Genomic DNA, 23,841 nt, shown 5'->3' with positions numbered 1-23,841 from the left:
ATATTGTCGAGTTGGGTTGATTTTGCAGAATGTATTAATGAAAGCTCCGGAGCAAATCAGATAAATGAGCAAATCCAAAGTAACATTTCAAACTCAACTCACCAATGAAGAGTGCGAATACGCCGTCCGCACCTTCATGCTCAGCGTGTGACTTCGGCTCTTCAGCAGGGAAGCTTTGTGGCCAAGCATTAAGTAGAAGTAGGTGGTGTATGGAGTGAAACTTAATTCCTTTCTAATGAAAAGCAAACAAGCAACATTTGAACATGTAGATACATTAGATGTGTATCATCTAATTTCCCGCACATTTTGCGTGTAGTAACAGTTAGCATCTGCTGATTCAGCCACCATGTACCAAGTGCTCATTGGCTACGCATTGATTCCTGTTTTGTTAGCCTGGTTAATGCTCTTTCCTTTTTTTTTGTGCTTCTTCTCGTTGTGGCAGCTGGTCCACAACAGCTGTTAATCATCGTTTGCCGTTTACTCAAAGTGGCAGACACATTTTGTATGCTGCCAAAATGGCTGTGCTAACGCCCATTTTGGGACGCGTGACTCCAACGTCCGGATCTCTACGGAAACATTAACACAGAAATGTGACGCGCCTGATGGCAAGCCGACCTGCTCGATGGACGCCCTTTGCTCGAGGTAACAACACAACTTAAAATAACTTGAAAGTTGACGTGATTACTGAGGGAAATTAATAAAAACAAAGGTTCTACGGACGAGGCACAGGCGCTGTAAAGTCAAAACGCTGTAGGTTGCGTATGTCGTAACTCGGCCCAATTTACATGTTTCTGCTTGCTTACAGTTAGTGCAAAAATGTTGCTGCAAGACTTCTGATGAGGACTAGAAAATTTGATCATTTTATCCCAATAGCGACCAACTTGCATTGGTAGGATTTCAAGGTTTTGTTACTCATTCACTATAGCGCCAAGGTCCAATAAAATGCACTTCTGTGATTCAAATTTAACATTGCATTTATTATCTTCCAAATTAAGTGTATACATAACTGAATGCTTCACAATTTGACTACAAGAGAAAAAAAAATTATGTCATGGTCAGCGGCGGAGCAGCCGCCGCCGACTGCTGACATGCGTCCACAAGCTTCGGGCTGTTTGGCTGATGGTCCTCCTGCGGCGCATTCGCAGGGACTTGAAAGGTTCCCTGATACAAGACAGCAGCCACGACACACTGGCCTGCCCCAGATATTCATGGGAGACGTCGTTTATTCTCCGAAGTTGATTCCTGTAGTAGTTGCGCAGGTCGCGCAATTCCTCGGCTGCAGTTTGGGAAATAAAAGAAGCCTGCGATGGAGAGCTGGGGACTGTGCACGTTTGTGGCTCAGCAACTTTAGATGATGGAGTTGTTGCATTTGCGTGCAGAGGTTTCTTTCGTGTTCTTTGAGGGGTGTTGGATTTACGTTTCGAACAAGACTTAGCTGGTGTATTTGTTTCAACATTGACTTCAACTACATGTTGGGGCACAATGTCATCACCACCAGCACATTTGTCCGTCTCATTAGCTGGCTTGATGTTCGCTTTCCTTGCTTGAAATTGTTTCTGCTTCGATTGGGGGAGACAGCTGCTTTCCGTTACAAAGGAGTGAAAGACCTTTTCAATCATCTCCTCACAGGAAGCTGGTACATCCTGTCATAATGAAAACCAATGTCAGTGTGGAAATCGCATCAAGCAATTGTGCTTATTGCATGAAAGACATAAGAGAGCATTGAAGAGATGTTAAGACTGGTGGGTGAAACGAATCCATATATAGTGAGGAGAAAACAACACAAAACAGAGAGAGCAATTGCAATTATTTAAATGTTAGTGATATCAGGGTCTGGGATTCCATACTAGCTAGCGTAAGGTGCCAATTCGATCATTTAGCAAACAGGTCCTAGGTGAGGGACCAGACAAAGCATGGCTCAAACGACCCCAATGATGAACACAAACTTTGGATCCTCGTTTTCCTTGCCCGGGGATCACGCGATTACGCGGGTCACCGGGGCCCCCCTCTGGTGCTAGGCCTGGAGGTGGGGCTCGAAGGCGAGCGTCTGGTGGCCGGGCCTATACCCATGGGGCCCGGCCGGGCACAGCCCGAAAAGGCAACGTGGGTCCTCCTTCCCATGGGCTCACCACCGGTGGAAGGGGCCAAAGGGGTCGGGTGCGCAGTGAGTTGGGTGGCAGCCAAAGGCGGGGGCCTTGGCGGTCCGACCCCCGGTTACTGAAGCTAGCTCTGGGGACATGGAATGTCACCTCTCTGACAGGGAAGGAGCTCGAGCTGGTGTGCGAGGCTGAGAAGTTCCGACTAGATATAGTCGGACTCGCCTCCACACACGGCTTGGGTTCTGGTACCAATCCTCTCGAGAGGGGCTGGACCCTCTTCCACTCTGGAGTTGCCCACGGTGAGAGGCGCAGGGCAGGTGTGGGCATACTCATTGCCCCCCGGCTAGCCGCCTGTACGTTGGGGTTTACCCCGGTGAATGAGAGGGTAGCCTCCCTCCGCCTTCGGGTGGGAGGACGGGTCATGACTGTTGTTTGTGCTTATGCACCGAACAGCAGCTCAAAGTACCCACCCTTCCTGGAGTCCTTGGAGGGTGTGCTGGAGAGCGCACCCCCTGGGGACTCCCTCGTTCTGCTGGGGGACTTCAACGCTCACGTGGGTAATGACAGTGAGACCTGGAGGGGCGTGATTGGGAGGAATGGCCCCCCCGATCGAAACCCAAGCGGTGTTTTGTTGTTGGACTTCTGTGCTCGCCACGGACTGACCATAACGAACACCATGTTCAAGCACAAGAGTGTCCATATGTGCACTTGGCACCAGGACACCCTAGGCCGCAGTTCGATGATCGACTTTGTAGTCGTGTCATCGGATTTGCGGCCGTATGTGCTGGACACTCGGGTTAAGAGAGGGGCAGAGCTGTCAACTGATCACCACCTGGTGGTGTGTTGGCTCCGATGGCGGGATAAGATGCTGGTCCGACCAGGCAGGCCCAAACGTATTGTGAGGGTCTGCTGGGAACGTCTGTCAGAATCCCCTGTCAGAAAGAGTTTCAACGCCCATCTCCGGCAGAGCTTCTCCATTGTCCCGGGGGAGGCGGGGGACATTGAGTCCGAGTGGACCATGTTCCACGCTTCCATTGTTGAGGCGGCCAATCGGAGCTGTGGCCGTAAGGTTGGTGCCTGTCGTGGTGGCAATCCTCGAACTCTGTAAGGGTTGCCGTCAAGCTGAAGAAGGAGTCCTTTTGGGCCTTTTTGGCCTGTGGGAATCCAGAGGCTGCTCACAGGTACCGGCTGGCCAAGCGGAATGCGGCTTCGGCGGTCGCTGAGGCAAAAACTCGGACATAGGAGGAGTTCGGTGAGGCCATGGAAAACGACTTCCGGACGGCTTCGAAGAAATTCTGGTCCACCATCCAGCATCTCAGGAGAGGAAAGCAGTGCGCCGTTAACACTGTATATAGTGGAGATGGGGTGCTGTTGACCTCGACTCGGGACGTCGTGAATCGGTGGGGAGAGTACTTCGAAGACCTCCTCAATTTCACCGACATGCCTTCCTTTGAGGAAGCAGGGTCTGGGGACTCTGAGGTGGGCTCCCCTATCTCTGCGGTCGAAGTCGCCGAGGTGGTTGGAAAGCTTCTCGGTGGCAGGGCCTCGGGGGTGGATGAGATCCGCCCGGAGTTCCTAAAGGCTCTGGATGTTGTGGGGCTGTCATGGTTGACTGTCTCTGCAGCATCGCATGGACATCGGGGACAGTGCCTCTGGATTGGCAGACCGGGGTGGTGGTTCCCCTTTTTAAGAAGGGGGACCGAAGGGTGTGTTCCAACTTTAGAGGGATCACACTCCTCAGCCTCCCAGGTAAGGTCTATTCAGGGGTGCTGGAGAGGAGGGTCCGTCGGGAGGTCGAAACTCGGATTCAGGAGGAGCAGTGTGGTTTTCATCCCGGCCGTGGAACAGTGGACCAGCTCCACACCCTCAGCAGGGTCCTCGAGAGTTCGTGGGAGTTCGCCCAACCAGTCCACATGTGCTTTGTGGACTTGGAGAAGGCGTTTGACCGCGTCCCTCGGGGAGTCCTGTGGGGGGTGCTTCGGGAGTATGGGGTACCGAGCCCCCTGATACGGGCTATTCGGTCCCTGTACGACCGATGTCAGAGTTTGGTCCACATTGCCGGCAGTAAGTCGAATTTGTTTCCTGTGAGGGTTGGACTCCGCCAAGGTTGCCCTTTGTCACCGATTCTGTTCATAACTTTTATGGACAGAATTTCTAGGCGTAGCCGAGGCGTTGAGGGGGTCTGGTTTGGTGGCCTCAGCATTGCATCTCTGCTTTTTGCAGATGATGTGGTGCTGTTGGCTTCTTCAAGCCGTGATCTCCAGCTCTCACTGGAGCGGTTCGCAGCCGAGTGTGAAGCGGTTGGGATGGGGATCAGCACCTCCAAATCCGAGACCATGGTCCTCAGTCGGAAAAGGGTGGAGTGCCCTCTCCGGGTCGGGGATGAGATCCTGCCCCAAGTGGAGGAGTTCAAGTATCTTGGGGTCTTGTTCACGAGTGAGGGTAGGTTAGAGCGGGAGATCGACGCTGTATCGGTCGACGCTGTATCGGTCCGTTGTAGTGAAGAAGGAGCTGAGCCGAAAGGCAAAGCTCTCGATCTACGTTCCTGCCCTCACCTATGGTCACGAGCTGTGGGTTGTGACCGAAAGAACAAGATCCCGGATACAAGCGGCCGAAATGAGTTTCCTCCACAGGGTAGCCGGGCTCTCCCTTAGAGATAGGGTGAGAAGCTCGGTCATCCGGGAGGGACTCAGCGTCGAGCCGCTACTCCTCCGCGTTGAGAGGAGCCAGTTGAGGTGGCTCGGGCATCTGGTTCGGATGCCTCCTGTACGCCACCCTGGGGAGGTGTTCCGGGCATGTCCTACCGGCGGGAGGCCCCGGGGACGACCCAGGACACGCTGGAGAGACTATGTCTCTCGGCTGTCCTGGGAACGCCTTGAGGTCCCGTCGGAGGAGCTGGCTGAAGTGGCTGGGGAGAAGGAAGTCTGGGCTTCCCTGCTAAAGCTGCTGCCCCCTCGACCCGACCCCGGATAAGCGGAAGAAGATGGACGGACGGCCGGAAAATGAAAAATATATATTTAAAAAAAATCATAAGCAGAATAAAGTTGAAAAAAGTTGCAATGTTATGCAAATAGCTAGCATTCACGGCTGTAACAGTTGTGATTGTGATAGGAAGGCTTCAGTATGTCTGGGGGATTGTTTTGCAAATCTCTTCCTATTTACAAACTTGCGTAGCCAAAGAAATCAAGCAGCATTCAGTTTCAGACATAACACGATGGTTAGTTAAAGCATGGTCCAGAATTTGACACAGCTAATAATTGCTTCTCAGTGAATGCCGATTGAAAATGTAATCATTCCTGTTTGTTGATTGCCATGCAATGAGCAGAAAAAAAGAATGATGGACTGTACTTAGTCAGCTTCTCCTCTGGATGGGATGGGAAGGGGAACTATATGTGCGCTTTCTTGGCTTTCTTGGACACTGGAACATCTTCATCACTCTGAGCTGATTCCTTTACCACTTTGGCTTTTCTCCCATCCCTCTGTGTTTCTACCTGTTGGCCATTAACGATGACAATCAGTCAGGGTTTAAACTCCGAAAAGGGAGTGCTCAACAGGCTAAACAAAAAATGACTTGCATAAAGGATGATTGCTAAACTGAGCATTATGAATAATAAAAGCATTCCAAAACATTTGTTTAAGAGTTAAATAAAAGCAAATACATTGAATACAGCAGAGGCCCCACAATTGAACCCTGTGCAACACCATACTGCACATATTCGTCTACATACAACTTTTTATATTGTTCGACATAGTTATGAACATGACATGAAGGGATCACAATAGTAAATTAAAGTCGACTTACTGTGCGCACCAAATTCTGTGCAGCACAGATAAGTCAAGTGATGCAGTGTGTTCACCTGCAGCCAATGATGGCCAAGCAGCCCGAATCATTTGAGTCGGGTGCGTGTCTTGACCTCCGGTGAACTACTGAGACTGACTCACCGACCCCTGGGGTTCGGTCGAACCCAGGTTAAGAACCACTGTTCTAGAATCTTCAGCACAACTTAATAAAATATGATTATAAATGTTATATGATATTATAAATAGTCACCGTCTGAGTCCGTATATATTTTGTGTGGAATGTAGATTAGAAAAATTCCTACCTAACTATATTCTAATGTGTTTACCAAACTTTTTTTTTTTTTTTTTTAATTTTATATAAACTTTTAATCACAAGTGCCGCTGAATTTTTTCCAAGTCACCAACCAAGCGGTGATGAATTGACGACTGGCCTCTATTTGAAGAAATATGGTAATTTTATTGCTCACCCAACTGCTGCACATTTTGATCATATGGTGAAAGATGCATACTGTAATCTTGTTACATTGATTTATTCAATACTGCATAATTGATACGTTTGCTCAGTTTAGCAATACCTTCGCACAGTTTACCTACAGTTTGATAAATGTACTTACAATATTAATTTATTGCCAGATGGTGATTAATAATAATCTACATGAACTACAAAAGTTTTATACACGATTAATCATGTTACGAACTAAGAAAAGCAGAAGCATATTACTTACTAATGAATCGCCTACATATTAGCAAAAGTCAAAACAATGTAACATTTGATTCAGTGGTGACTTACCTGGACTTAGAAAATGTGAGAGATTATTCTAATGTGATATTGTTGAAAACACATACAAATACGTGTGAAAGTCGGAATAAAGTGGTTAGAGAAAATGAACAAAAGGTCATTAAATGTCACTAACTTGTAATCACAAACACAATAGACTAAAAAGCTTAAGAGAAGCATCAAAATCAGAGCCTGACATGAAGTGGAAAATGTTAGACCACAGATTATATTATTTAGTTTATAAAATCATAAAGTGATAAACAACTGGTCAGATAATGCAGACTGTAAGAGGAAACACATTAATACTGTTAATAAAGACATAAGATGAGGCTCTGAAGATGTGCATGTCCTGTTGTTTTCATGATTAAAAGTGGTGTGTAAAAAATGAAGTTCAGTGTACAGTACTGTCAATATTTTTCTTATATTCGAATGGCCCCACCTTTTGTTTCCCATATTACCTTTTTATAAAGTAATGTCGTTTTCTTGGGTTGATTTTGCAAAAAGTATTCAAGGAGCAAATCAGATAAATGAGCAGATAAATCGAAAGCAACATTTTGAAGTCAACTCACCAATGAAGAGTGCGAATATGCCGGACGCACCTTCATGCTCAGCGTGTGACTTTGGCTCTTCAGCAGGGGCGCTTTGCAGCCCAGCATTAAGTAGAAGTAGGTGGCGTATGGAGTGAAACTGAATTCCTCTCTAATGGAGAGCAAACATGCAAAACACAGGTTAGCAAATAATGGGGAATGAAACGCAACCTTTATTGAACTAATTTGCTCCCAAAAACGTATAAAATGTTCAATTTTAAATATTGCCATGATCCCAAAAACATATTTATATGTTTTTTTGTGTTTTACTATGCTAGGCTTTGATGCAGCCTCTGACCTGAAGGGGTCACTTAAAGCAATGGTAGTTATTACAAACACAGCAGCAGGTGGCAGCAGAGTAGAAGATATCAGCCAGGGCTATGTTGCAAAAAAACTTTTGTTTGTGAATAATGATAAAACTTATCTATATTCTAATGCCAATTGCTGCAAAACATAAAGAGATACAAATATACTTTTTTCCTGATTAAAGAAGGGACTTTAATCTTTCTTTTGGTAGGTTCCATGTTTTTATAGCAATAGAACACAATATTCTGTGGGCCTTGCAAAATCAGTCAAGATCCAGTAAAACAGCCGGGAGCTAAGGGGGCTGCTTCAGTCAAAATGGCTAAGAATCAATGAGTTAAAAGTAAGAATTTATCCGATGTGCCAGCATCTAGTCAAAATATTACGTTCATGGAATAAGAATTATTAAAAATCAATCAGAAGCTCCAAAATGGCAGCAAAGTAATCATCTCAGGTTTGATGAATCACATTGCATGTGCTAGCTTTCATTCCAGAATGTGGAAAATGTCCCAAACTGGGAGTCATTTATTGCTATGCCACACAATACAACGTAACCTGAGGTAGGCTTTGAGCAGTAGGTAGACAATCACGTCCTCAGCTTGCGGTCGGGACAGTGTGGTGGTCTCCGTTAGCTTCCTGTGCTTGGCAGGGCCCTTCCCCATCCAGGCCTCCACCAACTTGAGAGGAGTCAGCTTCTCATCCATGGATGCCGCAAGCTCCAAAATCTGCACCACTTGCCTGCCATGTTGCGTAATGTCCCAAGAGACGACATCTGAACATGTACAGATATTAGATGTTAGGGAAGTAACGATATCCAAACATCACGATGCAATATCACCATGTGAAGCTCACGATACGATAATTATCACAATATTGTGGGGTGGTTGGCGATATTAAATAAAGGTAAAAAAAAGAGCTCATACTAAAAAAATACACACACAATATTGTGCTTTTATAGATAACAGCAAAGCATATAAACCACCTACACTGAGTTCCTCTACATATTGACTCACTTCATCTGACCATTAGTTTGGATTTTAAACATAGAAGGGCCGAAACATGCCGTACGAAAATTAAACTGCCCTACAAAGCTAGCCACCAGGGGGTGCTAGAACTGCACAATTGGAAATCAACTCGAATTTTTTAACAGATGTGCTGCGTTTAATATCGTGACATGACGACGACGATATTGTGGCAGTTTTAATATCGCAATATCACAATATTGCCGTTATCGTTACATCTATATTAGATATGTGTCATGTAAGGTGACTCCAAAATTCGAAATGATTAGAGTGTAGAATAGTGAATGTTATTTTGAAGGGTTGTTTTCTGACATGTGCCTTGTAAATGACTGATGACAAAAGTCAGCTGGGATGGGCTAGAGCTCACCCACGACCCATTGTCGTCTTTTTTCCCCTCACAATATTCTTTTTTCCCCCCACATTAGCCTTAACTTGTTGAAAAATAGCAGCTAAATAAAATAGCCAACAAAAAAAAGTTTTCTAGTTTTGATTTTCCAGTATGTATTATGTTAACCCCCCCCCCCCGTGTGTTTTTCAATTAAGTTCAACATGTTTTTTGTTTTTTTTATTTATTATGCATGTTTTTTGTGGCTGTTATGTATTAGCGTGCCTGTGTAATGTCTACTACTCTCCTATTTTCAGTGTGTCATATTTTCTCCCACCTGTGAAAATATTGTACCTCAATGGGACCGTTCCTGGTGAAATAGAGGTTAAAAAAATAATACAGGTCACAGTTCGCACCAATAAAAGGTGCTACAAGCTCTCAATTTACATTTTTAAAACAAAAAAAGGCACTTTAATAGACACACTTTATTTAAATTATATATAATAAAATATTAGTCACACTAGTTGCATGATTTCCTGTGAATGTAAATATATGCATGTGTATATGTTAATATGACAAAAAAAAGTGGATTTTCTTCAACGGATGACACTCGCAGGTCTTAAGGCAAATTTGATTAGCAGCAAAGAGCATGTGGACAATCCTTTAAAAATGATGAAAGAATCCTGCCACTGAAGATAAGGCGCTTTGATAAGATTTTAGGAAGACATCGCAGTCTTAAAGAGATATGCAGCCGAATCCTTAATTATGATCATACTCCGAAAAACATAATAGGCTCTGACTGACTTATCGTATCTCACACAACACACAAACCTTTTCTATTGCGGCACGTATCACACATCTGCTTGCATTGTTTTTCATCCCACGCTTCATCAAAATGAACGGCCAACAGGGAACGACGACACCTGCCAACCATAACAAAGGAATCACGTGATCTATTAATTCAAATGTGTGGAAGGGATGGAAGGAAGGTGTTACCTGTCAACATTCTGGCAGTAAGCCACCATCTGATTCAGCTTCTGTTGACCAACATTCTCCATTACGACCATTGTGCTGATGCGGAAAATATCAGCAAATCCATAGTAGACAATGCAGTCAGCTGAAAGATCATCTCGACCTGAAGACATTTTTTTTTAATCCGTAAAAATCAGTACAGTGTTGCGATAAAGTCTTTCCTCTCTTCTCAAAATCTTATTTTTGCAGTTTTCCCACTTTAATGTTTCAGATCATCAAGCAAATGTAAATGCCAGACAAAGACAATCCAAGTAAACATAAAATACATTTTAACTTGCTTCCTCAACCTAATAGCATTTTAAAAATACATTTTAAGTAGCTGGGAAAATGGATGGATGGATGTTTACTTGGGTCATCGTTCTTGTTAATAGTGGGGAAACTGCAAAAAATTATAATTTGAGAAGAGGGAAAATACTTTTGGACGGCACTTTAAACACTGTTGGATATTTTTTTGTATTACTGCACCTGCCCGTCCACTCTCCTGGTAGTAATTTTCAACTGACTTGCTGATGGTGTGATGGATGACAAACCTGACATCAGCTTTGTCTATTCCCATGCCAAATGCCACTGTAGCTACCACCACCTAGAACCATAAACAACAAACCTTTTTATTTATTTACCTCGATTTTGACATTTTGAGTTGCAGTCTCTCAAGCCATGTTTATAAATAGAATATAACCTATAGTGTTCCCAATGCAGTGAAATAAGGATTACCAGGATAGCACATGCAGAGAAATAAAATTCTACCAGAGCAGCATTGTGCATATATAGATTTAAAAAGTATACTTTTGTAATAAAATAAAAGTAACATCAGACACCTTGACATCAACTTCATGACATCACACGTATTTACAGGTTGGGCTCAAATTGCAAATACCTGGATTTTGCCAGAGGTCCACTTCCGATGAGTGCGAGACTTATCGTCCGGGTTCAAGTTGGCGTGGTAGGGAGCAGCCACGATGTCCTTTTGTTGGAGTTCAGAAGACACAGACTCGGCGTCCTTCTGAGAGAAGACATATATGATGCCTGTGGTATAAAAGGAAAATCATCTTCTTGTCACGAGTATACTAGGACAAGCATTTAATTTAACTTTGACAAGCCTCATCAACTGCAGTACCTGACTTGTCCTTGTATCGGTTCTTGATCAGTGAGGCAATGTCGTTCATTAATGCAGCGTCAGAAACTTTAGCACGAACCTATGAGATATAAAGATGTTTGGTGGCTCATTAACAGATTAACGCAGAAAATAAAATGTGCATTTGTTGCAGAAGTAAAAAATATATATATGATCACTGTAAATTGGATATACCATATTTCCTGCCCAGAACGTTTATTTACCCATCAACAGAGGTTTATTTAACTCTCGATATTAGAGTAAGCTATGATTTGTGCAATAGCTTGTCTGACTGAGAACATACAGTGGGGGGAAAAAAAGTCTACACACCCTTGGTCTCTTTTTTTTGTTTTTAATATTCCAAAAAACTAGCTAATGAACAAGAGTGTGTAGACTTTTTATATGCATGGTACAACTACAGTATATGGATATGGCTTCTCAGCCTGTTATTGGTCAGTATGGGAATTTTGACATTCACTTACAAAAGTCATGACTATTCATGTAGCATTACAACTTTTTTGTTACAATTTACGAACTACAAAGATATGCATGAGACTTCACAAAGACAGCTTTTTAAATGTTTTAGTAAATGACAACTTGTGAATACTATCATCAACTTTAATGATTATGAAATGGAAGATGAAGTTAGCAGTTTGTGCATTTGAACAAGTGCGGCTGTCGTGGCTCTGTGGTACCTCGTAGTAGAGGTTAATGCGGTTGAACGAGGCTGTGAGTGAGATTGGCTTTTGCACACACAGGATCTTTGTACAGTCCTCCAGGATGCTGCTGGTTGCTGTTGCTGTGAGACCAATCACTGGCACCTTAGGAAACTGCCTCTTCAGGATGCCCAACAGTTTATAATCTGCAACGGTAACACACTTACGTACGTACAGGGTACAGAGCATGTGTAAAACTCAAAATGTTAGGCGGGGTTAGCGTCACATGACTTACCTGGTCTGAAATCATGTCCCCACTGGCTGCAGCAGTGTACCTCGTCGACAGCGATACGACTCAGAAGATTTGCATTGTTTGCTTTCTCCAGACGAGACATAAACATCTTGCTTTTGGCAATTTTCTCAGGGGTTACGTACAGTAACTTAAATGGGGTCGTCTTGCAAATCATACCGGCTAAAACTGTCTTGGAGTGCTCCTGTAAATACAACAAAATACAGTTGAGGATTTGAATGTGGATATTGTGTTCTGGATTATCCATTTTCATTTCTTTTTTTCAATTTTCTTTACTATTATTATGATTATTATTTTTTATTTATAAATAAAGAAAATGACTATCTATTTTCTTTTATTATTATGATTTCAATTTTTTTTTTTTTTAATATACATTAAAAAAATTATTATCCGTTTTCTGGATTTGCCAGTCTGGATTTAAGTTGCTGGTGTTAGAGTCCAATTCCAATTTAGTGCCTTTCCATTTATTTATATGTAGCTTCAACAAAGCTATAGCGGATAGCTCACCAAGATGCCTCCTATTGTATGTGAGCATCAACATTAGAAACAAGGGCATTTTTCTAACTAAACACACATTGGTGGGATTGAGTACCTCCAACAAGGTTAAGAGCCACTGCTTTAGTGTTGTCCACTGAAATGGTAAAATAGAATATTTACTAAAACACCCATGTGAGATACTTTATCGGTTTACACTATAGCAGGCATATGATTGACCGAAGATACTTTCCCTGCCACAACCAACATCCTAACTGTGCCATATGGTTAAAAAAAGGAGGTCCAAAATAGTAAATTCCAAAGTTATTACCTTGCTACTTGAAGCATTGAGCATTTCTGCTGCCACATTGATGGACTTCAGGTACATGAGTTGATCCTCCATCAGCGATACCAGGGGAGTCACAACCAGTGTAAAACCTACCACACACACAGACGCAAGCATACCTTGTTTACCTGTATGTACTATACCGTACATTATTACAGTGTTTCATCAGTTGACTTGGGTCCTAGCATACCGTCGGAACAGATCGCAGGTAGCTGATAGCAGAGGCTTTTCCCTCTGCCTGTGGGCATCACCAAAAACAGATCTTTTCCAGACAGTGTCAGATTGATGGCCCTCAGCTGCAGGGGTCTGAACTCGGAAAGGTGGAATGAATCCTTCAGGTGCTGCGTCACATCTTTGGACCATGCAAAATCTAACAAAGTGAAACATTGGGACACTGAATGAGGAAATGTAATTGACTCATGGTTGTAAACTTGATTACATTGCGTGACTGGTGTAACGAATATTGCCAGTCTTTTTTTGCTCAGTTTTTGCTCTTTTCCCTCAAACATTTCACTCTTGGAAATTGTTCTTTTTTTTTTGAGAGCAGTTTTTTTTTTCTTCAACCGATCTCCGCTCGCTCGATCCAACTCAATCCATTAAATTGCACGTCTCATAGCCAATTTGACATACCGCTGGTGCAACTTCCATTTCAAATATCTCACAGGTTTGGCAAGTCAAACCTTTCCTTTCTACCTCGTTAAATTGGTCCTTTCTTATTTCTATTAGTTTTATTCTTATCCCTTTTCTTTTCACCGTATGATAGTTAGGTAGGCAGTATTTTGATTCTGTATGTATAACCGTAGTGAATAAATGCATGTTTTTTCAAATCTAGTTCAGTCTCAATCGTGCTTGTGTCCGAGTGGATTAGGAATTATTTTAGTAATACAAAGAACCATGAACATATAATGTGGCGACTTCAGATTATGAATAAATAAATGAGAATTTGGATTTTATTCGTTGTATTTCTCCAAACTGAAAGTAAACAGAATGTGGTGCCCCTATAGGCGATTGAGGGAATTACGACTTCCTCAAGCGTTGATCAAATTACCAATTCGTCCAAAAGAATTCCTAGAGAATGGCTAGAGAATTCCTATAATGATATCAAGCATCATTGTCCCAAAAAACTGTAAAAACTTACTGTACAACTTTTTGCACATTGATATATTTGTGTAGGTCACTAAAATGACCGCCAGGTGTCACTAACGTGCGTGGTCACATATCTAAGCAGGAAATGCGCATTTGTGTACACTACAGGTGTGTACATCTTGCTGACATTTAACTTCTGTCACAGCGAAACGACACCACGCTCAGTTTTTTTTTTTTTTTAGGATTTATTGAATTTGGGGTTAGAAAATGAGGATAAAAAATGCCCGATGTTGTGTTAAAATGCTGATGAATAAATGTTTCTAAAGTGACCGGAAGTCACTAAAGAAGAGTAGTCAAGTGGAAAGTACCTGTGCCATCATAGTGCTGCATTTCCTCCGCACTCATTTCAGAGCCAGTTCTCGAAGTCTGGCTTGACGAAGATGATGCATATGCAGCCTCCTCCAGCTTGCACAGCAGCGTGTTCTTGCGCAAAGTCAAGTCTGTTTTCTTTTCAAGGAGCTCTGCTATCTGGAGCTCCACTAGCTCCAGCTCTGCCTCCACAGAGTCTAGCTCTGCCTGAACATCTGAAACATAACACAGGGGAACCAATTACAAAAAGTTACAGAAAATTTAAATATTTCAACAGTAATGATTCAATATTCTCCTGAACGTTTCAATGAAGGTATAAACAACATTTACAACAACAATGTGTACACTAACATGAAATGTTTTGGATTAAAACAAAATACTCCAAAAGTTAAAGTTCAAAACATCATGATGTTGCAAATCTCGAGCAACTTCTGCTGTGATAGCATCTCAAGGATTAATTCCAGATCTGTCTTTTTGTGTTTGATTTTGAGATGGCAAAGAAGAGCAATAGCCTGAAGACCATGTGGTTTTAAAGGTATTAATAATTGCACATTAAAAAAAAAGTGATCAAATTACTTATTGACAAAATATTAACTATTTGCTAAATGGCTAAATGATTCAGGTATCCCTTTAAGTTTACACAACAAAAGTACTGATTGAAAATGCCCTTTGTTAAACATGTATTCATCAATTCATTTATTTTGTACTTTATTGTGTCAGGGCCAGTGGCGTAACACCATGCTAAGAGGCCCTGGTGCAAAAAAGTTGGGGCCCCCCTCCCCCCAATTTTTCCTCCATTCACCGCCCACACACGAGCGCTCCGCGCACGCATGCATGCACACACACACACCATTGAAAAGAAGTGCGACTTGTCACCAAGGACTTTTGCAGGGCCTCCAATTTTAATATTGGGACATCTATATTGAACATTAAAAATCCCACAAAAATCTTCCAATACATTATATTCTGTTTTACAACTTTTAAATCTGTTTGAACATGTGCAAAAGGCTCACTATGTCACCACAAAAACAATAAAGTAATTTGCCATAGATTTGAATCCCACTAACTGCACTTCATAACACAAATAATTTACATTTACAACGCTCCTATAGGTCCAAAGTAGCATTTGTCTGGAAAAACACCTGTTTATTGTATCTGGAGAATGGTCCAGACCGCCTGAGCCAAATGCGATATAAGCTTTTTGCATTTGGCGTCAAATTCATCCCCTGAGGCTGTGTAGGCGGCGAGGACACGGGGAAGCCGCCTTTTGAGAAGCGAGACGCGGCTGGAGGGTCGCTTCTGCAATGGAGCTAGCTGTCGGCAAGCTACAGCTCGATTCCGGTGGGAGCGGGACACTAGATTTTGCAAATGGCCTGGACTGGAACCACGTCTATCACATCTCTTACAATAGCTTTAACGTCGTGATTTTTTGTCTTTTCTTTTTTGCGCTGCATTTTTGTTTTTGCAAAGCATGACGGTGACGATGGCACGCACACTAGCTACCACTTTTTTTCCCCCAACTCGCATAACGTCGAGACTCACTCATCGTGACTGACAGATGCCAAAGTCAGGTGATTAAATGACAGTTTCCGACATCGTATTTACACAATACTCTGGCCGTTTATTTCCCTGTCTTCCCCCCCCCCCCCCCATCCCATTATATCCCTTCTGTCATGGGCCCCTGCGCTGTCTCTGGGCCCCCGGCTGCACCGTCGATATTTACGCCACTGGTCAGGGCACATAAAACATTTCCAGTTATGGGCAATTCAATTATGCTTACTTGCATGCTTTCAGAATAAGCAGTCAAGTCTTGCACCTGAACATGTGTTTATCCTCCGAGGCAAAAACGTTCACGGTTTATTATGTCCCTCGTGCCACCTGGCACAAACGACAGCATGCTAAATATTTTTTGGTTGCTTTCGCCTTTCGCACACCAGACTCACCTTTTGCCTGACCACGACCATCCATTATGTGAACGAGCTGTCAAAATGAAAAATGTGAATCCTACAAGAAAGAAAGAAGAAATTCAGCAGCGTGTACGAATTTCTGCAGCACATATACACCATCACCAGTTTACCAGATGAATGATCACACTTTACCATAAGAAAAAGTAAAGAGCTTTCCACAATGTGTTGCATTTCACCTGTAATTCGATGAAACTACATTCATGAGTAGCAAGTTAGCTAAAGTAGCATCACGTTAAGGAAATTAATGTTCTCTATCGAACGCACTTAACTATACTGAAAGCAAATATTTACGGAGTATGTTCTAATAGATGTGACCATTCGAACGCTGTTTTCCTTGTTGCTGAACGCACTTGATAGTTACTACGCCTCTACACAACGAGGAGGGGGAAGCAGTTTGCGCCCTGGGTTTTGTCTCCCAGGTTACCCTTGAAACTTTGTCTAAATCGTTCAGACACACTACAACTCATTAGTTGCGCTTTCACGAACTCACCCATTTTATTTATCCAAATCTGTGTAAACATGAAATGCAGATATGTCAATATGTAAAACAAAAGTGTTGTAAATTTTTAATCCGAATTTCGAATGTGATGTGATTTGTCTGACGCAATGATGCAGTCGAGAAACACATGCACTAAAGACAGCTAAAACACTCCAAAATATCAAAACATCCCAGCAATTAAACGTCTGCATACCATAAAATATATCCAATATTGGATTTCGTATCGTACTGGCGTGGATGTATCGTATTTCCTTTCTTGTGAAGATTGCGGTACTGTATGTGTTAATAAATCTGTGCCTTGAACGCACCACATTGTTCTTCCGGAAAATGTCATTGAGTGAGGGTGTGTTTCCGGAAGACGTGGCTCTTGCTGCAGTGGCAGCTCGGAGCCTCTATGTTGGCAATTGCCAATATTTTACTTCTCTTTTACACTCACTTGTCAAGTTAGTGCCAAGATGATTTCCTTAACGGACTCGCAAAGTAAGGCTTTCTATTGATGATCATCCAAATATTTTTTTGTACAAACCCGGTTTATTCAGCCTAATAGCTAGTTGTTAGCATATGAGGCTAGCGATGCTAGCTTTCTTTTTTATTTTGCAGCCATGCGTGCCTACTACTTTAGTGACTTTGTTTCGTGCAACAGCGTTGGGAAAATGCCGAATAAAATAGAATACAAATGAAGTACAAATCACATCATCATCGTTTGCCTTACAAACAAGTGATTTGTAGGTATTCTGTTTATTTGCATAGCCCTCAGTCACAAAGGATTTTTAAAAACTATTTGTATCTTAATAATAGAGACTATAATGATGAAGGACAATTATTAGATAGCAGAGTTGTGGTTCTTATTATAAAATATGTATTCCCGTGTTTTACGGGAACACATATGATACTAGTATAACATATTAGTATAGTATGCATACATTTCTCTGATGTATTCTTTTATGGAGTATTTTTCCCCATTTCTAAAATGCTGTTGTACCAGTGGAGTAAGCTTGAGTTCCAGTTTAGCTGGTCTGAGCATGCATTTGAGCCTTTATTTTATGTAAGATAGCTGTATTTAAACTGCAGTCTGAAATGAATTGCATGCAAATGCTGAGAAACACAATGCAAATACGCTCTATGTAATGTTAGTATAAAACTGAGTGTTTTTATCTCCTTGCAAAAAATAACGAAAACAAGTCAAGTATTAATAAAGTCATAAAAAGGCCTTCAAGTGTTTGGGCAAATCTAAATAATTGTTCACCTTCAGGCCATTTAATTTGTATTGTATCAATTATTATATATTATATATTATAAAATTTAACAACAGTTTGTAATTGATTTCCAACTTGTAATTCTCCAAAATATGTCCCAGAAATGAAATAATGTAAAGTAAATTCATTTGTTCCTGGCTCAATGTATTGTCATTATAAAACCTTTATAAACTCTGTATATAATGTTTAAAGACAATAATATACAATATTGTATCAGAAGTCATTCAGCGTATGGTATAATTAAACAAAACTAAAAGTAAAGTAATACTTACTACTTGGTACTCACCTTTTTAAAGGAACCTGACAGACGTGACAAAGAGGGAACACTTCTTTGCCATCACTAGTGCTTTTAAACAAATACTGTAAACAACACGCTCACATCCAAAATAGCCAAAGATAAAGCAATGCACATGTAGAGTTAATCCTTTCAATGCAAGTCTTGTGTAACAACACACGTAGTGATGTTTTGGACTCCAAAATGTTTGATTTGTGAGGCACCAAAATGTAGTCTTTTGGGTACGTTCAATTTTGGAGCTTCCACTGCATATATTATGAGTTAACATATAAAGAAATATTATTCAATATTGCTTTAGGGTCTTCTTAGTCATTTATCTCTCTGAAATGTGACTGTATTTATGCAGCAGCCCTTCCTTGTTCAATTTGTTACATTGTAAACATCATCTCAGACAAGCCCCTGTGAGCAAGTCAGCTGTCACAGTTACGAGGTAGTGATAGGGTATGTGCAACAGCATTTGTTGTTTTTTTCTCTCTGTCAAGAAAACTGTTGATGGGACGTGTGTGTGCCCAACAGAAATCGGAATGGGGTTAACAGGCTTCGGCGTGTTTTTCCTCTTCTTTGGGATGATCCTGTTCTTTGACAAAGCACTCCTGGCAATTGGGAACGTGAGTGTGTATCTTCCTTTGCATGAGTGTACTCAATGTCTTTTGCCATTTTACATTCATTTATTTATATGCTGTGGACTCATAAATTGTCTAACCAGGCACCCAGACGTTTCATTCTTGAAATGTTCTATTTGCTTTCATCTTCTAATACTGCACCATGTGTTTGTTTTTTTGTCCACTAGATCCTGTTTGTTGCTGGACTCGCCTTTGTTATTGGCCTGGAGAGGACTTTCCGATTCTTTTTCCAAAAGCACAAAATGAAAGCCACCAGTTTCTTCCTAGGAGGTGTGTTTGTGGTGCTAATTGGCTGGCCCATAATTGGCGTTGTGCTGGAGGTATATGGATTTTTCCTCTTGTTCAGGTAAGAGGACAGTGAAACAGTGAAAGTTGTACTTTGAACACACAAAAAGTGGCACAATTTAGACTTCCAAAACCAAAAGTTTGTGATCAAAACATGCCATGCATGACAACAGCAAATATTTTGCAAAACCATACAGATATTTGGATGTGTATGGATTTGACAGGTTTTCACACGACATTTCTTACAATAGTGAATAATGAACACCGAAGTGTCTGTTTTCATCTTTCCATTTCGGTCACTGTTGCAGGGGCTTCTTCCCTGTTGTAATAGGCTTCATCAGAAGGATACCTGTCCTTGGATCCATCTTAAACTTGCCCTTCATCAGTGCAGTAAGTATTTTCCAAATGCATCAATCTTGTTTTGGTTGCCTTTGAGTTGATCAGCCTGTTCAAACACCTCAAGCACTACACTGTACCCCAGTCCTTCTCAAATAAGAGGGCATGTGTGACCCCAGAGAGCATTTTTTTGTAGCCATACTAGAATGAATTTAAATTGCTCATCCGCTACAGTAGGTGGTGGTAGCGCTCTCATTGTCAGAGATTGTGCAAGAAGTATTAGCTCCTCTGCAGAGGTTTACGTACAGCAATTTTATAGATATATCATGCTAAATATGATTATCGCAAAATATTTTTCCCAGGACTAGCAAAAAATTATTGAGAAGCACTGCATTAACCACACTGAAAACGGAGGAGTGTGTTAAAAAGGGCATTAAAGAACACCTGTGTAAATGTGTGCTTTAGTCTGTGGTCATTAAGATGCCTTATTCGCTGTGTAATTTCAGCAGATGCAATAAGTATCGGTAACTCAATTTCATGACGATGCCCCAGGACTAGTGTGTATGGGGGGGAAATCCATTTGGGATGACTGTTTCTGTCCTTTTGTGTTTCAAAGCCTTCGTAGGACAATCAGCAGTCGTGGTCAGTTACTGCCGATTTTGCTTGCTTGCATGTAATGCAAAAATCAGAAGTTGATGCAAAACATACCCTTGTTAAAATGTCAGTGAAATGTTATCAATCATTTATTTCAGGAATCTTTCCATCTATAATGGAAAAATGCTGAACTTTATTTGAGATTAATCAGAGTCACTTTAGAGTGGAGACCTCAAATCCAAAATGTTCTTTGCAATAATATGTTGTTTTCAACTCAACTTTATTTATAAAGCACTTTAAAACAGCCATCGCTACATACAAAGTGAAAAGTCAGTTTTATGTTCCCCCACTAGTCTAAACATGGTATTATGCTGAATAGGGGTTGGCAATTTATCGCGATATTACAGTGCGCAATTCTCGCAACGATTCAATATGTTTAAACATCCATTACATTTTCTGTGGACCTTGAAAGATCAGTCAAAATCGGCTGGCACTGGCGACATCCCGTTTCTGAAAACGTCTGGCAGTCAAAGAGTTAATTGAACATTAAGCCTTAATATTTTATTTCAGTGCTGTTAAATACAGTGGCTAGGTTATAAGCCTGAAGTTTCAGATAAATAAATACATACAAATACAAATAAATACATTTTCATACAATCTTACAGTGTACATGTACAAGTTTACCGATTAGTATTTTCTAAATTTGAGGGGTAAAAAAATCTGCAATAATCGATTTATATATTTGTATTAGGATTAATTTGCATTGAATCGAACCGTGACCTATGAATGAATCGAATCGCCAGGTACTACGCAATTCACGCCCCTAATGCTGAATGTTGGGTTGGAATAAGAATCAAGCAGATAAATCCATCCATTTTCAAGTTGTAGACTTACATTATACACCAGGGTAGTGATTGTGCATTTATGAATGTGGAGCAGTTGACCAGTAATAAGGCAAATTAAATTGGGTATTTTTAAGGCATTTTATTCTTTCACGTTACAGGTTAAAAACAAAAACAAATCTTGTGATGAATGTAGCTTGTGATGAATCTGCAGACACGAAACGCATTATATACTGCAATATTGTTGCCCTACAGGCCACATCTTAAATTGGAAGCCAGTTGAAACGTATCGTGGCTTTGGTGGCAGCCTTCACATCACGCTAAATACATATTCATGTATTGTGTCGTTCGCTCGTTCGGTGCCTGGCTCCCACGAGGCCGCTCCTTCGGCCTCGTTTGCCGCTCCTTCGGCCTCGTTTGCCGCAGGCGCTTGCTCTCTCCGGTAATGATCCTTCTGCAGGTTCATCTACAGAAACCTTGTTCGTCGTCGTCGCCATTTCTGTTCGCCCCTTCGATTTGTCTTTAATTGCTTCATTACCACTGCTTCAATCAAATAAGTAACATCCGCTTCTTCTTCCTTCCCTTGCGTTGGTGCCGTAAGTGGCTAAATTAAAAGTAGCCGTGCATCGGCTACGCTAAAGCCTTAAATAAACGAGTACTCGAGGCAGGAAAAAGCCCTCAGATTTTTCGTACTCGATGTACCTGTGACGGTCAATAAATGCAAAATAACGATTTCAGCCTTTAGTTAAAAACCCCCGAAAAACGGCCACAAGAGCAGGGACCGATACCAGGAAATATGTCTGGTATTGCCCGATACAGATACCTGGTATCGGTACTCGCCCAACCCTAGTTGTTATGTATATATACTGTCTCTACAGTATAGTTAAAATGCACACACCACAGGGCATACAGACAACAGAATATATTCCAATGTCTAAAATGGTGGCCTTTTCTTTAAGTGACCAGAGACTGAAAGACAAACATTCACCTGCTAAAAATATGTAAGGTGGAACGCAATCCATACTGGAAAGCTCGTTGATAACGATTTCACAAAATGTTTCCCAGAGGAAATAATCCCAAATAAACTGTATTCGTTACTAATCCCTTTAACTTCAGTAGCAAATTTTCAGTAACATACAAGTGTAAGGAGATAATAATGTAAAAACAATAAACCACTGTAAAGCAACAGATCATTTGTGCATTAACGGTGACAGCAAGATACGACACGTATCATGATGCGGGGAAGTCTTAGTGTTTTAAAATACCCCGTTTTGAGGCTAGTCTTTCTTTCATAATAACTATGGCACACAAAAAAAGTACAGATTTAATCAAATAAATGTCCATTCTGATTGTTCTGTTCCCCTCTGGCGTGTCCCCTGAATCTTTTTTGGTACTTACATGTTCTGCTGTGGGTTAAAAAAAACTGAAAGTTTACACGTTTGTGTTCTTTCTCTTTTCAGTATGTGGACAAAGCGAGCGAGAGCAACAACATGGTGTAACCCATCGTGACATCTTGTTTGCAAACAAGTCATCATTTGAGTTGAGCAGGTTGAACAAAGCAACGCAATCTGCCAATGGAAAAGATTTGAAGTTGCTCAGGTTATCCATTCAGCAACATCACCCACCTGCAGGCGGGAGAAGAAAGAGAAAGACTGCTTCTGTTGTGCCTGTCATCACTGCCCATCAATAGGTCGTCCCAATTGTTTAGTCTCACATGAAAGTGGAGAATTGAAGGCATCCCAAAGGCATTACAGGATATGTGATGACCTTCTACAAGAACCAATAGTGGACAGTTTTTGCCATATTGTCCTTTTTGTGCCTCTGCTTTAAGTTCTACAAAGGTGCAGCATTTTATTTGAGCTGTTAGTCTGGGGCACTGTTTGTTTTTGTCCCGCAGCTATTAGCACAGCTAACCCCTATGATATCAAACATCACCAGGCTTGTCAATTATACTTTAGGGATTTGTATTTACCAGTTAAGCAATCATGAGGAGATCTGTAAAGTAAGGCAAGTTGCATGCATCTTGACATGTGATATCTTATACATTGCAGTAGGAGAGGATGTTTCATTCAATTTTGAAACAAGTTCTGTCATTTTGCATATTTAAACACATCCGCAAAAGATATCATAAGGAGGTCACTTTTGTCTTGCTCCACTGTTTAGTTGTTCAAGTTACCTGTAAAGTAAACCATATAGCCTATAACATATATGCTATGCACATATAGTCAACAACCAGAGAAGAAAAGGCTTTATCGTCAAATACCAACTCTTGTAAATTTTTCGTCCTTTCTGTTCATGTTTGGCAAGGTTGATTCCTTCATATCAGTGGCTGATATTTACCACGAACTTTCCCCATTAATGAACTGTACAAATTGTGTCTACAGTATTTTGTATAAATATTTGTCACTAAAGAAGGAAAATTGTCTGGAATCATGATTTCTTAAGTAAAACAACCTAATAATTTGACTTGCTGGACTTTTGTGGAACACAATCACTTTTGATGCTATTTTACTTTTTGTTATATTTTCAATTTGAATTAATTTGTTTCAAACTCAAACGTTATCATCTTTTATTACCTGTGCAGGGATTTTTTTTTAATTATCATTAAATATTTCTTTGCCAAACAAGTTTAATAAGTTAACCAAACTGGACTTAATTATCCGTAATTGGAACTTCTACCTTCTTAAAAATGTCACACATACAAAATACAATATTGCTGTATGTGAAAATATAATTAGTATTGAAAATTCAGTATTTTCATTCATTGATTCTTACATTTAATCTAAGTGACCAGCTTGTTAAAGGTGTGTAATTACTTGCAAATACCATGTAGGACAGTAAA

The 23,841-nt window shown here is 41.2% G+C and overlaps 2 protein-coding genes across 6 annotated transcripts; one reads left to right on the top strand and one right to left on the bottom strand.

The window, feature by feature from the left end:
- Nucleotides 1-956: 956 nt before the first annotated feature.
- On the bottom strand, nucleotides 957-17,072 carry recql (RecQ helicase-like). 5 transcript variants are annotated; one of them, XM_077544856.1, is made up of 16 exons: nucleotides 16,962-17,072; nucleotides 16,246-16,306; nucleotides 14,302-14,517; nucleotides 13,038-13,217; nucleotides 12,833-12,939; nucleotides 12,013-12,211; nucleotides 11,757-11,923; nucleotides 11,065-11,143; nucleotides 10,825-10,973; nucleotides 10,413-10,530; nucleotides 9,912-10,050; nucleotides 9,747-9,838; nucleotides 8,124-8,340; nucleotides 7,248-7,377; nucleotides 5,448-5,590; nucleotides 1,494-1,643 (listed from the first exon to the last, which is right to left on the bottom strand). In XM_077544856.1, exons 2-15 carry the CDS (start codon nucleotides 16,268-16,270, stop codon nucleotides 5,486-5,488), a joined length of 1,923 nt encoding a protein of 640 aa, XP_077400982.1. In that variant the 5' UTR covers nucleotides 16,271-16,306; nucleotides 16,962-17,072; the 3' UTR covers nucleotides 1,494-1,643; nucleotides 5,448-5,485. The 5 variants fall into 5 exon arrangements, with proteins under 5 accessions (XP_077400984.1, XP_077400982.1, XP_077400980.1 ...); XM_077544854.1 differs by lacking the exon at nucleotides 16,962-17,072 and adding an exon at nucleotides 16,402-16,625; XM_077544857.1 differs by lacking the exon at nucleotides 16,962-17,072 and adding an exon at nucleotides 16,402-16,625 and having other exon boundaries at nucleotides 7,278-7,377.
- An 11-nt stretch (nucleotides 17,073-17,083) lies between these two features.
- golt1ba (golgi transport 1Ba) lies at nucleotides 17,084-23,465 on the top strand. Its single transcript, XM_077544860.1, has 5 exons — nucleotides 17,084-17,248; nucleotides 18,836-18,927; nucleotides 19,110-19,288; nucleotides 19,536-19,617; nucleotides 22,460-23,465. Exons 1-5 carry the CDS (start codon nucleotides 17,224-17,226, stop codon nucleotides 22,496-22,498), a joined length of 417 nt encoding a protein of 138 aa, XP_077400986.1. The 5' UTR covers nucleotides 17,084-17,223; the 3' UTR covers nucleotides 22,499-23,465.
- Nucleotides 23,466-23,841: the final 376 nt, after the last annotated feature.

Source organism: Vanacampus margaritifer, chromosome 15 (genome assembly GCF_051991255.1).
Source record: "Vanacampus margaritifer isolate UIUO_Vmar chromosome 15, RoL_Vmar_1.0, whole genome shotgun sequence".
NCBI lineage: Eukaryota > Metazoa > Chordata > Actinopteri > Syngnathiformes > Syngnathidae > Vanacampus > Vanacampus margaritifer.
Note: the sequence above shows the minus strand (reverse complement) of the source record. Positions and strands in the feature narration are given on the sequence as shown.

Excerpts from the sequence above, each read along its gene's own strand:
- recql (XM_077544858.1), bottom strand. The coding sequence starts at position 16,270 with ATGGATGGTCGTGGTCAGGCAAAAG. Across the intron at positions 13,218-14,301 it reads GCAGCACTATGATGGCACAG|ATTTTGCATGGTCCAAAGAT; the intron begins GTACTTTCCACT and ends TCACTTTGTTAG. Across the intron at positions 11,924-12,012 it reads GGGACATGATTTCAGACCAG|ATTATAAACTGTTGGGCATC; the intron begins GTAAGTCATGTG and ends TTACCGTTGCAG.
- golt1ba (XM_077544860.1), top strand. The coding sequence starts at position 17,224 with ATGATTTCCTTAACGGACTCGCAAA. Across the intron at positions 17,249-18,835 it reads TTCCTTAACGGACTCGCAAA|AAATCGGAATGGGGTTAACA; the intron begins GTAAGGCTTTCT and ends TGTGCCCAACAG. Across the intron at positions 19,618-22,459 it reads ACTTGCCCTTCATCAGTGCA|TATGTGGACAAAGCGAGCGA; the intron begins GTAAGTATTTTC and ends TTCTCTTTTCAG.